The 14,074-nt window shown below is 38.4% G+C and overlaps 1 protein-coding gene across 1 annotated transcript; it reads right to left on the bottom strand.

The window, feature by feature from the left end:
- Positions 1 to 7,875: 7,875 nt before the first annotated feature.
- On the bottom strand, positions 7,876 to 10,250 carry LOC147899146 (uncharacterized). Its single transcript, XM_087378032.1, has one exon. It carries the CDS (start codon positions 10,060 to 10,062, stop codon positions 8,038 to 8,040), a length of 2,025 nt encoding a protein of 674 aa, XP_087234158.1. The 5' UTR covers positions 10,063 to 10,250; the 3' UTR covers positions 7,876 to 8,037.
- Positions 10,251 to 14,074: the final 3,824 nt, after the last annotated feature.

Below are 14,074 nucleotides of genomic sequence, written 5' to 3'. Positions count from 1 at the left end.
CCCCTGCTTTTGTTCCTTGCCTCTTCTTTATACTCGATCCTCTACTACTTTTCTAAGGATCCTTTGCATGTAACAAGACTATACAAAGTCTGTTCGATACAAGGCCAATATTCTAAAATTGGTTCTATGTATGGCTTCATACTCCTCTGTAAAGACCATACTAATAGGGGTCGATGGTTGATCGCACAACTGGTGGTTGTGCTCATGTTTGGAGGACTTGACGCTACTGTGTCTTATACTAGAGGGTGGCTTACATGAAAATTGGCACAGATGGCACTCTCCAGGATGATGCACAATAGCACTTGGCCAGACTGATAGCCCCTCTTATATGCTGTGATTGGGGATGGTATCACGTCAAATTTTATAGCTTGTAGGTAGCCAAAGAAGAGCTTGAAAAGAGCTTTTTTCAATATTGTGTTTGTCAAACTCAGTATTATAAAAAATGTTTAATGTTGATTGAAATTTTTGCAAACTCTAGTTGTTGCATTTTTCAAATTAGATGTCTCAAACATTTTTTCCTTATATGTTTACCTAATTTTTACTTTTTATCCAACTGATGGAATTAATTGTATAGCGGAACGGAAACTGAATAAAGAATCGAGAGTACATAGTAAACTGGAGAGGAATAAAATTTTCCTTTAATATTGATGTAGTACAGATGATGGCTCCGTCCACCCGTGCGCTCCCACAATGGAGCTTAGATGGCGATCTAGATAGATACTAGGTGAAGAGCTACTAGCTAAAAGATCTTTGCTGGAAGATCTAATCTGATATGAACTGATTTGATACAATGGACTGGGGAGATTGCCTCTTTATAGCTATGAGGGCAGTAGTTGGATCAACGTAGTCGATGGAACTGACCAGTCAATCTAGTGGGTGGAGCCGACTAATCAACCTAGTCGGTGGAACCGACTAGTCATCCATGGAATATTCAAGGAATATTCCCTATAGTAAACCTAACAACCACTAGGGGAGGGAGGTGGGAATTAGAAGGTATAGTGAATATAACTGGTGGGAATTAGAAGGTATAATGATAAATGTAAAAAACACCAATAAAAAATTAAGAATCAAAGACAAAAAGACTAAATAAGTAATGCATGTGGGGAGGAAAGGGGAAAGTATTAAGGGGGGGGGGGGGAATAAGTTAAAAAATACACATTAAAAAAGGGGGGGGGAAATAGAATTATTAATAAATAAAAAGGGAAGGGGATAAAGAATGTGAGTTAAATCCTTTCACTTATAACTATAATTCATTTATGCTGCTCCAAACAATAATTTAGGCTTCTCTAAATATTTCAACAACCTTAATCTCTAAACTCCCTTACAATGCTACTACAAATCTTGCAATTGGCTCCTACATAACTATTTTGTCTCCCTCCTCTGTGGGTGTTTGCTGACCAGCCGACTGCCTCTTACCTTCCTTTCACCTGACTCAGGCGCTCGACTTTGACCACCCTATGACCACTCTAACCACCCTATGCATTCATGGAGCACCATAGTTACACAACCAGTTATGTATATAGTTGCATTTAGCTGCCCCATGACTCACATTTTTTCTAACCTGTATAGTCACACATCTATATATATACATATACATATATATATATATATGTAATTACTTAGATTTTGTTGTTAAAGAAACCCTTTTCTTTGCTTATTATGATGGATTTCATTAGTTTATGCTTAAGTATAGTGGAAAATATATTCATTTTTGGTGTCTTGCATCTTTATTTGAAAAATTACATTTTACAATTAATTTACCCCTTCTTGGGCTCTTTCCTTGGCTTTTGTTGGGTCTCTAGGATTTACTATCCCACTCAACATGGTGTGTTGATTGCCCCCCTTATTGGTTCTTTTAGTGTTGTACTTAATGTTATTACTTTGCTTAAACTTATAACTTTCCTTTAGTCCTTTTTTTTCTTTCTTTTCTTTTCTTCAAACCTTGTTAATTCATGTGTGCAAGGGTATTCATTTAGCTGCTTAGTGCTAACCATTTTATATTCCACCCTAAGTATAAATTTATGATTATGGTTTACACCCCATCTTGTTAAAGAAAGTAGTGGGCCTTTAATTGCCAGTCAAGATCATAGTTGCTATCCCTTCTCTGGTTAGTAAGATTTTTTTCATAAAGGGTTATTAAGTTCCCTTTTGGTTATTTTTTAACTAGTATTGTCACTTCCCCTTCTCTTTAATAGTTCTTTTTAATTTACTAGTGACTTTCCTCTTGTCTAATTGTTGTCAAGTGTATTGTAGTATCCCTTAATTACCTTTATTGGGAGAAGGCCATCCCCCATCTTGATTTGATTTCATTTGCCCTTAAGCTCCGTTTAGGGTTGTGATTTAAAGGGAAAATTTTGCTCTAACTAAGATTTTAATTTTTTCTAAGCACATTAACCCACTAAACTAATTCAACTACTTGGAAAGACAACACTTTCAACCATTGGGCTGGTCATCAATTATTCTGGTTGTGAAATATATTTATGTTTTCAATTTTTATAATTAGACAACAACAAAACTAAGTTTAGGACAATCACATTAACCAGCTGAATTATATATTATTATTAAAACCATTGGGCTAGTTTTGGATGACCACAATCCAAGCCAACACTGAGACTAAACTATTAAACTAATTTAACTACTAGTAAACAACTTAGAAATTAAACTAAACTAATTTAGCTACTCATAAACTAAACTAATCTCACTACTTGGAAAACATCACAACCAAGCTGGTCATCAATTGCCACCATGCTAGCATTCAATAGGCACAAAATGGAGACTTATAATAATGATGGAGCAGAGAGAAACATGGTGTGGCAAGGACTAACTAGCGGCCCTCAAAACTCCATCACGATAAAGTGTGATGACTTAATGGCGCTTACTTTTAGCCATTGGGCTTGTAGCCAATTAAATAGCCATCCGGCTTCTATAGCCACCTGGCTTGCATGATGGGACAACCATCTGATCAATAAAGTTTGCAACTCTCTTGAGCCACCATGGTGACTGGAGGCTTGGCGGTGCCATCCAAATAATCATGAGCCATCAGCTTACAAGACACACATGCACACACACTCATACACACAGCCATACACAAAAACTCTCTTTCTTTGGCAGAATTTGTACCCCTAATTTATGGGTGCTGACACCTCCTACCCTCGCATATATATATAGTTGGCACCCTAGCCCCCTTTATGTTTCTATGCTAATATTTACCTGGCTTAAGTAGCTTTCACTTTTGCCTTTAGAGATTAAGGTTGTTGAAATATTTAGAGAGGCCTAAATTGTTGTTTGGAGGAGCATAAATGAAGTATAGTTATAAATGAAAGGATTTAACTCACATTCTTTATCCCCTTCCCTTTTTATTCATTAATAATTCTATTTCCCTCCCCTTCTTTAATGTGTATTTTTTAACTTATTTCCCCCCCCCTTAATACTTTCCCCTTTCCTCCCCACATGCATTTCTTATTTAGTCTTTTTGTCTTTAATTCTTAAATTTTTATTGGTGTTTTTTACATTTATCATTATACCTTCTAATTCCCGCCAGTTATATTCACTATACCTTCTAATTCCCGCCTCCCCCCTAGTGGTTGTCAGGTTTACTACACCTCCACACCCTAACCTCAACTCTCCAAAACTCCTAAATCCTTACTCAAACAAACCCGCCCATTCCCACTTGAGACCTCCTTCCTTTAATGTGCCCGTTACCACCACCCTCTTCTTTATTGTAGGCATGATAATGCCATCGTAACAATGGCTTTTACACCATCCCACCACCTTGCTGGACTTAATGCCACAACATACCTCTCTCATTACTACAGCTCCCTTGCCTTCTTTCTTTTCTTGGTCGTATGGTTGTGTAATTGTCTCACTTGCCTTTGTCTTTTTTAGGCCTTCACATTGCCACTACTGGCAAGTTAGCTCCCACCTTGTTTAATGCTTCGGTTACCTCTCACAAGTCCCAAAGTGACTTCTTCTTTGCTCTTTTCTCTTGCTTGGCACTAGCACCTTCTCTTCGTCGAAGGAGTGTTCCCTGCGGTCATTGCCAATGGGTCTTCTAGCTATCCTGCAACACTTTTGATCGAATTTGTATCGGCTTTCGCTTTTGTTCCATCGAACTCTTCAAGTTGATCATATTCTCTTTTATATACTGTTCATAGAGCACTCTCAGTTGAACTTCCCTTTTCCTAACTTGTGCTTAGTTTCTGCCACCCTTTTGTTCGTCCCAGCCGATCATGCTTTGGCTGGCTGGTAACCTTTCTTTGTCTTTTCTCTATGTATTGAGCTCTCTTTGCTCTCTTGGTCACTAACGTGCCTACCACGACTCTTTTGGATATCTGTAGCTCTCCTACATTCACCCGCGTCTTGCTTGCATTTGCTTCAAAACTTTTTGTTGCTCCCCTTTTTTGTTGTTTCGCTTCTCACTGTTTCTACCTAGTGCTTAGTTGGCCGGGAGCTTAGTCTGCACTTAGTTATCACAATTGTCACATGTCTCCTTCTTCTTATACTTAATTGCGACTCGGATCAGGGTGCACTTTGCACAAGTATGAATTAAGAGCACAGTCGGGTCCTCTTCACTTTTATTTGCACCAAAGCATTGGCGTGCCTTCGTATTTAGTCTTCATTGCTTGGTTCTTTTGTCATCCTTTGCTGTTGTTATCGCTCTAAGATTTGATAGTTTGGTTTCACCTATCTCAAAAGCTAATCGTAGGTTGGCCTTGCATGGCACCACCTTTTATACTTACCCACATTCACCTTGTGCTTCATTCGTGTTCTCTTTATTCATGCTACCCAACTTTTTTCTCTTGCACTCGACTCTTGATTGGTGCTAGTTTGCGCTCCACTTACCCTTGTTGCCTCCTTAGCAATAGTTGCAAGTCTTGGCCTCCAGATGCCACCAAACTTTGAGTTCATGATCGCTTTCCATTGTTGGATACACTCTCCCTTATACCTGGGTGGGGAATTCATCAAAGCAGTGTCCTGGTACCTATGCGTGTCTCAGCCTAGGTTGTTTACTTGTAGTTAAATTAGTTTAATAGTTTAGTCTCGATGCTGGCTTGGACTGTGGTCATCCAAAACTAGCCGAATGGTTTTAATAATAATATATAATTCAGCTAGTTAATGTGATTGTCCTAAACTTAGTTTTGTTAATTATACAAATCGAAAACATAAATATATTTAACAACCAGAATAATTGATGACCAGCCAAGTGGTTGAAAGTGTTGTCTTTCCAAGTAGTTGAATTAGTTTAGTTTACTAGTGGTTAAATTAGTTTAGTTTAATTTTTGGGCTAGTTCTTGTGTGAAGGAAATTTATTTTTCTTGGTTTAGGATTAACTTATCTCAGTCAAACCGTATAAGAACACAACTTGTCCACCAAACCGTATTTGTGAATGGCAAGAGAAAGAGACAATTTAATGATCAAGCTAACAATGTAGTTGAGAGATTATAGTTGTTGGAAAATGCTTTACACCTTTAGTTTGAATGAATCTCTAGAGTTGGCCATAGTTTGACCTCCAGAATTATCCTCCTATGAAGTCTTCTCCTTCTCCATAATATGCCCCACTTGTCCTATCCCATGACATCTCTTGCACCTTCCAAATAGCATTCATAGAGATTATTGTGTGGCTTGAGATTAGGCGTAGAACTACAAACATCACAATTGATGATAACAAGCATTGCAAGGGAAGGCATGATGCAAAGAGGCATGGGGAACTAGACATTTAGAAGCATATATCCTTCTCTCATAAAAATAGGCCTTTGTGTATGTCGTTCGAAAAGCGCAAGAAACATTGTGGAATAAGCAAAAAGACGGTATCTTTATGGAGGGGGAAAGTACTTTAGGTGAGGATAATTCAGCAGGTCAAAGCTATGGTTGAATCTATATAGTCATTCAAACGGAAGGTGAAAAGCATGTTCCACCAAAAGAGATAGTCTCTAAAATGCATTGCTATCTCAATGCTAGTTTAGAAAATACATATTCCTTAGTTTCGAGAACCATCACGGTGGTTGCATAAGGATATACATATGTGGCATGCCATAGGACGTATGTGGCATGTCTATATGGCCCATGCCTCTAAAGGGGACCCCTCAAGGGCCATATTGACATGAAAGGGGATCTTAGCCAATTGAGGTAAATACATTTTCTTTGATTTAATTAGGAGCAGCCACCTAAAATAACTCCAAGAACCACCAAGCAAACATTAACATGGTGGTCACAAATCTACATCAATGTGAAAAAGCTGCATGTAGATGACAAGCGAGCTGTGGGTAGATGACAAGACAGTGTTTGATGTACAAAGATGCAACATAGAGACAGAATGAAAGAAAATGTTTAACTTTGTGCAACCATTGCATTTAAATAGAACCAACATGGTGGTTGTTTGTAAGGAAATACATTTTTCTTGGTTTAGGATTAACTGCAACCCGCACTAAAATAGAACCAACACGGTGGTTGCATAAGGAAAAACATTTAGGATTAACTTTTCACCACTTTTTAAAAACTCAATGCAAAGTATATGATCAATTGTGAGACTCCAGCATGGGTCTGAAGCCAATTAACATAAATACATTTTCTTTGGTTTAATTAGGAGTAGCTACGCCCACCTCCAAGAACCAGCGCGATGGTCGCACGAAGCCAATGTCAGCGCGATGGTTGCGAACCTAGATCAACAAACCTGGATCAACATAGGAGAGTTGCGCATAGATGATAGGTGGCGAAGTATGGGTAGATGAAAGATGGAGAGGTGCGGTAGATGATAGGATAGACTATGGATAGCTGATGCACAAAGATGCATCCCAAAGATTGTGCAAAGGAGGGCAAAGCTGCTTCTGTAGTGACATGTGCCGAGCTTTGTGGTGTTTCGAATAGCAAGTTTTGACACATTACGTCTCATTACTACCCCAACGAGGCAACCATTACATTGAGAAAAATTCCAACAAGAGTGTGTGTCTAGCCGAATTCAAAATATCGCCCATTAGCACATTGCATTAGGGATCCAAAATTGCCCTTAAAATAGTTCTGCCATTTTTCTACACCTGATTGTGCAGTGACCCTTCAACTAACAGTTCTGGACTAGTTAGTTGTGCAATAACTACTTAGGCTTACAGTAGCTAATTCAACTAGTATAGCTAGTCAAGCTATTCATCTATGCCATAGGTAGCTAGTTTTTATAGTAGCTACATTGTACTAGTTGGTTCTGTAGCAATTAGTTCTAGAGTGCTAGTCATGCAAAATTTAAGTGTAGATGATAAGTTAGTTGTGTAATAGCTATAAGAATTACTTATATTTGCACTTGCAAATATTGAACTAGTACAGCTAATCTTTAAATATTTTAGATCGTTATTAGAGGCAGCTATAGTTTGTAAAAGGCATTTTAAGCTAGGTAAGGAACTTACAACACATGTCCTTACAAATTGAAGCATTTTTGCACGACTATCCCCATAAAGCTAAAGGGAGTTGCCCTAGCTTAACACTACCACCCCAAAGAAGAATGTCCAATGAAGTTTTAAAAAGACACTTGCACATAGTGAATATTACCTCAAAGATCGCAAAAGCCTTCTATTAGGGGAGATTTGGTTCAAAAAGTGCCTCATAAGTAATGGCTTAAGAAAATGGACTAGAGACTAAGAAGGCATAGGAAGGGTCTTGCACTTCCCTAGGCTTGGCTTTTTCCCATCGCTCCCAAGAAGTGCAACTTTTGTATTCCCAAAAGGTACTCCTCTTTACTTACTTGGAGGATCCCTTTCCCTAAATACTCCATTTAAAATTTTAAAGTGTCAAAAAAGTAAAAAAGGCATTGAAAACCTCAAAAGCTTTCTCTAACCTATAGTACACATCAAAATCATTTTCTACTCCAAATTCATATCCTCACCCTATTGCCATTTTATCCTCTCAAATCCTTGTTTTTCAACTCATCAACTTCAATCATGTTTTCCCATGTCCTATCATCATGTATCCATTTGAAGATGGTACCAACAAAAAAAATGAAAATCCTCCCTACACATTGCACTCAAGTATGCAACAATAGTATATCAGCATGAGTCACTGTTGTCCAAAGCCCATGTGACCTAGGAGTACCCATAAAGATGTCAAAAATTCTCCCCCTTCATTGAGTTGTTCTAGTTGTTCTTGGGGCTTATTGGAAGCAGCACTATGCAAGAGCAAATCTACCCACATATCAGCAATCAGGGCCCATCTTTCTAGGCCTGGCAATTGCAGTAGGAGCTTGGCCATTTTCATTCCATGTATTAGATTATCAGCTATAATACCTCTACTCAAAGCCTGTGAAACTGAAACTTGATCCCAAGGTATAGTTTGAAGGTCTTTCTGTGCATTTGCAGCCACCTTCCTCCCAATATTAGCATGCAATGGCAAAAGTTGTGCCTTATGTACCAGAAGGTATGTGATGTACCTTGACAAAAGCTTGCTCATATGGAAATCAAGGGCCTCTCCAGTGGTTGAGTTCTCTAGACCTGGAGCAAGTAGCTCACATAAACAAGTAGCAACATGCCAATTCACTATCAAGTGCTCCAAATCTGTCACAAACATTCGTGCATCTTCCTCAGCTCCAAATGAAGCATATAAAATAGCTCTGTAATTCTGGTGCTTGAATTGATACCACGCGATATCAAGCAACTGGCCATGAGGTTGTCCAAGTTGCCGGCATGATGCCAACACTTTCTGGAGCACATAGATCTTGAACTCCTTGACAACTTTTGATGATTTCTCGTATCGGGGTGCTTTCTCCTTTGTGGATTCTTGCACCATGGCATGCTGCCCAAGCTTGTTCCCCCAATTGCTTTCAATTTCTCTATTCCCCATAGTGTACAGCATTCGGTTAAGAATCTTGAGGAAGAAAGATCTGTAAAACCTCTGATGCTTACCGACTGATATGTAAACTGATGCCAACCAAACCCTCGTCCAATTAGATGTAGCCAATCTCACTAATTGATATAGCTCCACTGCAAGAGCACAGGCTAGAAGAGCCTTTGTAATATTGCTCGCTTGTGAGACGACACGATCTTGATCTCGAAAATCTATCAATCTGAAAGTATAGAGTGCAGATAGTACCAGCAAACTAGTAGCTACGAATCTAAATAGAGCTCCAAGGTAGGAGAAAGCAGTTCCTGCTGCCTTTGTATACAAAGAGTCGAACAGAAAACTCAGCTCCACATCAAGGACATAGAGAACCTCTTTCTCGTTTTTCAAAATACGGTTGCCTAGAAACAGCTCACGCGTCTTGTCTTCCCTCCACTCATACATGTAAAGATGAGAGATTCTTCTCTTATACATCTTAAATAGAGAGTATCCGAGGCATAACAAGACGATAGGAGCCGTTTCACCTGAAGTTGTGCTGGCGCTCAGCTGCTCGGAGCTGACGATATCGTCGAAAGTAACGAGCTCTGGAGTGAGGGAATAAGCGGATTGGAAACTTTGATAGGTATTTTGGTGTTCCTCCTTTTGGTGGTTCCGATACCATTCCTTTTCTCCTGTGATAATGTAGTAATACCGAGGAGTTTGGGGGTCGCCAATTGCAGGCTCGCCAAGCATGTAATCGTAGATGGGTTGAGATTGTTGAACGATAGCCTCACTGGATGCATATTTCAAGGCTATGGTGCGCTCTGCGTACTGGAGAGAGCCCACGATGGCCAGGCAGCAACTGACGACGATAAATTTCCATCCACGGGCGCAATTGGCGATCACGTAAGCAGCAATGAGGACTTGCAGGAGCATGTTGAGCCCATGGCGCAACCAGATCTCGGAATCGGCGGTTGAGTAGGCGCATATGTTGTCTGGACCTCCGAGGTGCAACAATAACATCGGCGCCCAAATGGCATAGACTTCTTTTTCGGTACCCACAGCTTGCGCTAAGCTTCCGAGGGTACTGGTGGCGATGAAATCCGCCCAATTGTAAGCAGTCCAAGCTGCAAATCGACTGACGGAGCTCCATTTTCTTGTTTCTCCGGTGAGGAGAAGCAGCAGCTGCATCAACAAACTTCCCAGCAGCAGTGCGGTGATCCACCATGTGTTCACAAATGATAGAATCTGTTGCTCGAAGTTGCTCATCTCGTGCTCAGTATTGTCTTAGTGGCTATCTTCGCCGCTCAAATCGATAAAATGCGCAGTTGCAGCTTTTGCTGAAACAAACAGCGTTGCTAAAATGAATTCGCGGCTCCAGTGGATTTGCTCCAGAAGTTTTCACGTGCGTCTGGGTCGATTTTGCTTCATCGTTCTCGTAGTTGCTTAATTTCATGCGGATCCTTCTTTCAGCCGCTCAATTGCGTGAGAGTGAATTCGAGAGGAGGGATGGCTTGGTTGTTACTTTTTGTAAAGTACGAATATCTTACATCAGACAATCGCCCGTAAAGATTTAGAAGTTAGGACTTTTTGTAAAGGTACATTAAATACAAATAACCGCCTCCCGAGGAGGGTCGGTGGACCGTGGGAGGCAGCCTTTAGTAGGTGGCCTTTAGACTAGCGTAGAAGACTAAGAACCATTTCCCTTGTTGGCATGCCAAAGGCATAAGCTTAGGGGGCTTGTGCAAGGTGTTTAAAGGACTTTTATGGATTAGTATCAAGTGGGGATAGTGTGCGGTTATGATGGAGGGTGGTAGTTTAGAAGAATTGTGGTTCCCATACCTGAGGAGTGATAGGGTTAGGTGGAACTCATAGTATTAGGTTCACGTGAGAGGGGAGTGATAGGGTTAGGTCGAAGAGATAGTATTAGCTTTAAGGTCCATAATAGGCACCACCAAGCCTCCAGTAACCATGGTGGCTCAAGAGAGTTGCTAACTTTATTGATTAGATGGTTGTCCCATCATGCAAGCAAAGTGGCTAGTGATGAGTAAAAGCACAAGGTATTTTATTTATGGGTACTAGTGATGAGTAAAAGCACACACGCACACGCACACGCACACACATGCACATGGACATGCACGTACACACACACACATTGCTCCAAATTATCAAAAGGGAAAATAGTCTTTAAATCTTCTAGAGCACATGTTGAAAGGGATTCACCAACTTTTTGCATCATGAGTGCAAAAGCAAGTACATCTTATCAAAAGGGAAAATAGTCTTTAAATCTTCTAGAGCACATGTTGAAAGGGATTCACCAACTTTTTGCATCATGAGTACAAAAAGCAAGTACATCCTCACACATCAGGTTGGTGACGTTTATTTGTTTGTCTTTCAAGCTTCTAGAGCAATTTCTTTAATAAAGTTTTATATTCATTTTTAAGAATTTTCAAATAAATTTGGTTTCTAATTATTTAAAGGTTGCTCAAATTGATTTCTAAAGCTCTTGAAATTATGTTTAAAAAATATATATTCTTGATGGGTAGGGGACCTTAGATCTGACTTATAACGAAAGTTGATTGTTGAAAGTGGAAATTATTTTTAAAGCTCCTAAAGAAATGTATTTTAAAGATCTTTTTTTTAAAAAGTATTCTGATAGGGGATCTTAAAGGCTTCTCAAGTTCTTTTCTTCATGGGTACCACTGAGTAAAAGCACACACACGCATGCACACATCCCCCCCGCCCAAGACACACACATGTGTTGCTCTAAAATTTCAAAAGCAAAAATCATCTTAAAGCTTTTAGAGCATATGTTGAAAGGGATTCTCAAATCATTTTTATAGCTTCTAAAGCAAATTGTTAAAAACTCTTTATAATTATTCTAAGAGGTTTCTCAAATTGATTTCTATAGTTTTTAGAATATACGTGGCCTTCGATATGAGTTTAAAACATATATATTATTGATGGCTATGGGTCCTTAGATTTGGCTGAATGAAGATTGAGTGTTGAAAGGAAAAACTGTTTTTAATGTTAAATATGAGTGGCTGAAACCTAAGTGATAGCATTCAAAATATGGGACGTTACACACACACACACACACACACACACACACATACATATATATATATATATATATACATATATATATAATGCTTTTCAAATTGATTTCTTATAGGGACATCCCCTCCACCACCTACACATCAAGTTGGTGATGTTGATATTTTTTTTGAATAGATTTCTAAAGCTTCTAGAGTAAATTTTTTAAAGGCTTCTCAAATTATATGTTAGTGATTATTTATTAGTATAATGCATAGTGCCCAAAGTATTTGTATTCTCAAATCATATCTTGAATTTATTAAAGAAATCCATTCTTCATGGGTAGGAAACCTTAGATGTAACATTGAAAGTTGAGTGTTGAAAGTTAATAAACTTTTTACAAGGCTTTTTAAGTAATCTCTTGAATTTATTTAAAAAATCCATTCTTCAAGGGTAGGGGACCTTATATGTGACATTGAAAGTTGCATATTGAAATTTAACATTGTTTTTTAAGCTTCAAAAGGAATTTTTTTGTGCATACTTTTGAAGAACTCTTTTCTTGAATGGTAGTGGTCACAACACACATTTTAATATGCCTACACGCATGTACCAATGACATGCACACAATTAGAAAACCAACACACATTTTTTTGTTTTCTTATTCTAGGTACTTCTATACAAGCATTCTCTTTGCGAACTGAAGCATGCTTTTGGGCGTTCCTTCCCTAGCGATTATATGTTAGCATAATGCATAGTGCCCATAGTATTTGTATATTAGGCTCAAAATAAAATAGTTGATGCATGCCTATCAGTGCAACCACTCTCTTTCTCTCTCTCAATGTGTGTGCGTGTGTGTGTGTTTGTGTTTTGCCTATCAAACAACTATCCTACTACACTACTAGACCAATTTCCAATGTCAAAATAAATCAATTGCAAACATCCACTCTTGCCCTTTTCAAACACTTAATGAGAGTAATCCATTGTTAACCACTCTCTTAATACTGCCTAAGTGAGAATAATTCATATAATATCGTTCCTTTTGACAAAGCTACAAAGTGAAAGTCAATTTCTATACTCATATTCATGTCACAACATTGCAAAAAGTACAACAATATTGATGGCTAGTCTCCAATAGAATGTTCAATCATATTTAATAATACTTGGAGATAATCTGATGTAGAGTACGCTTCGAAGTTGCCAACACCATCTTTTTGCCATATAATTTTCAATGCAAATCTGATGGAGAGGTATGCCGACTCACCTGCATCCATCCACAAACATAGCACGTTAGAACATGTACACTATGAATTGTGGGACTGCAGGCTTCAATGCCGGCACACAATTGTTATCCATGTCAGTCGATCTAGATTAGCATAATCAAATTTTACTATTCAATAGTAATCAGAGGTGGGCAATTAAAGATATGAAGAAATGTATATAAAATGTTAGTAAAATCCAAGTAATAAGTGGGAATCTCAAATAAACCATAAATATGGGAGTTCCAACCAAGTCCAAGGGAATTCCCAAGGTCGAAAAATCTAGATATAACCTTAGTATACTTACACCTTTTCTTGATTTACTGTTGGAATTTTCCAATTACCAGTATCATAATTGAATTTATGCATACATCAAAATTATAACAATGGAAAATACCTTGAAAATGAGGTGTTATAAAATCCCAATTATCAATATTTAGGCTTAATGCCTCCTTAACCTTGGTACTTGTCCCTCAACAAAGAAAATGAAATAAATTCCCAAGGGGAATTCCAAAGGTACTTTTGCAAAATACAATCCTACCAAAGTCATCCAAATCCTAAATCTAACAAAGTCATCAATCTCTACAATAAAGGAAATGCCATCTTTATACTCTTCTTTTCAAGCAATGGACTTCATGTCTAAAGTGTAGGAATCCCAAGTAAAAGGGTGCCTTAGTGCAAGTGTATGATTCCCAAGTAGCAAATTGTAGTAAGAGAGTGATTAAGAGTGAAATTTCCCTCTTAACATAATAAACTTGCCCCACTTGCATATACTTATCAATTCCAAGTTCTCAACAAATGCAAGATAATGCAAAGTTCTCAACAAATGCAAGATAATTCAATTCTTGTTCCCTTTCTAATTTTTGAAATACAATAGTGAATAATTGTCCTAAAGGAACTGAAGTTTCTTTTCTTTTGGCATAGTAAGCCCTTTCCAAGTGTAAAACATCCAGCGAAAATTTAGTAAAAAGTTGTCCCAATTAAGATGC

The sequence above is a fragment of the Dipteris shenzhenensis genome, chromosome 8, assembly GCF_047967505.1.
Source record: "Dipteris shenzhenensis isolate YYH24624 ecotype China chromosome 8, Dip_SZ_1.0, whole genome shotgun sequence".
Taxonomy (NCBI): Eukaryota; Viridiplantae; Streptophyta; class Polypodiopsida; order Gleicheniales; family Dipteridaceae; genus Dipteris; species Dipteris shenzhenensis.
This window is presented reverse-complemented; position numbering and strand designations above follow the sequence as displayed.

Bases quoted from the DNA above. Each gene is read 5' to 3' on its own strand.
- LOC147899146 (XM_087378032.1), bottom strand. From the start codon at position 10,062: ATGAGCAACTTCGAGCAACAGATTCTATCATTTGTGAACACATGGTGG.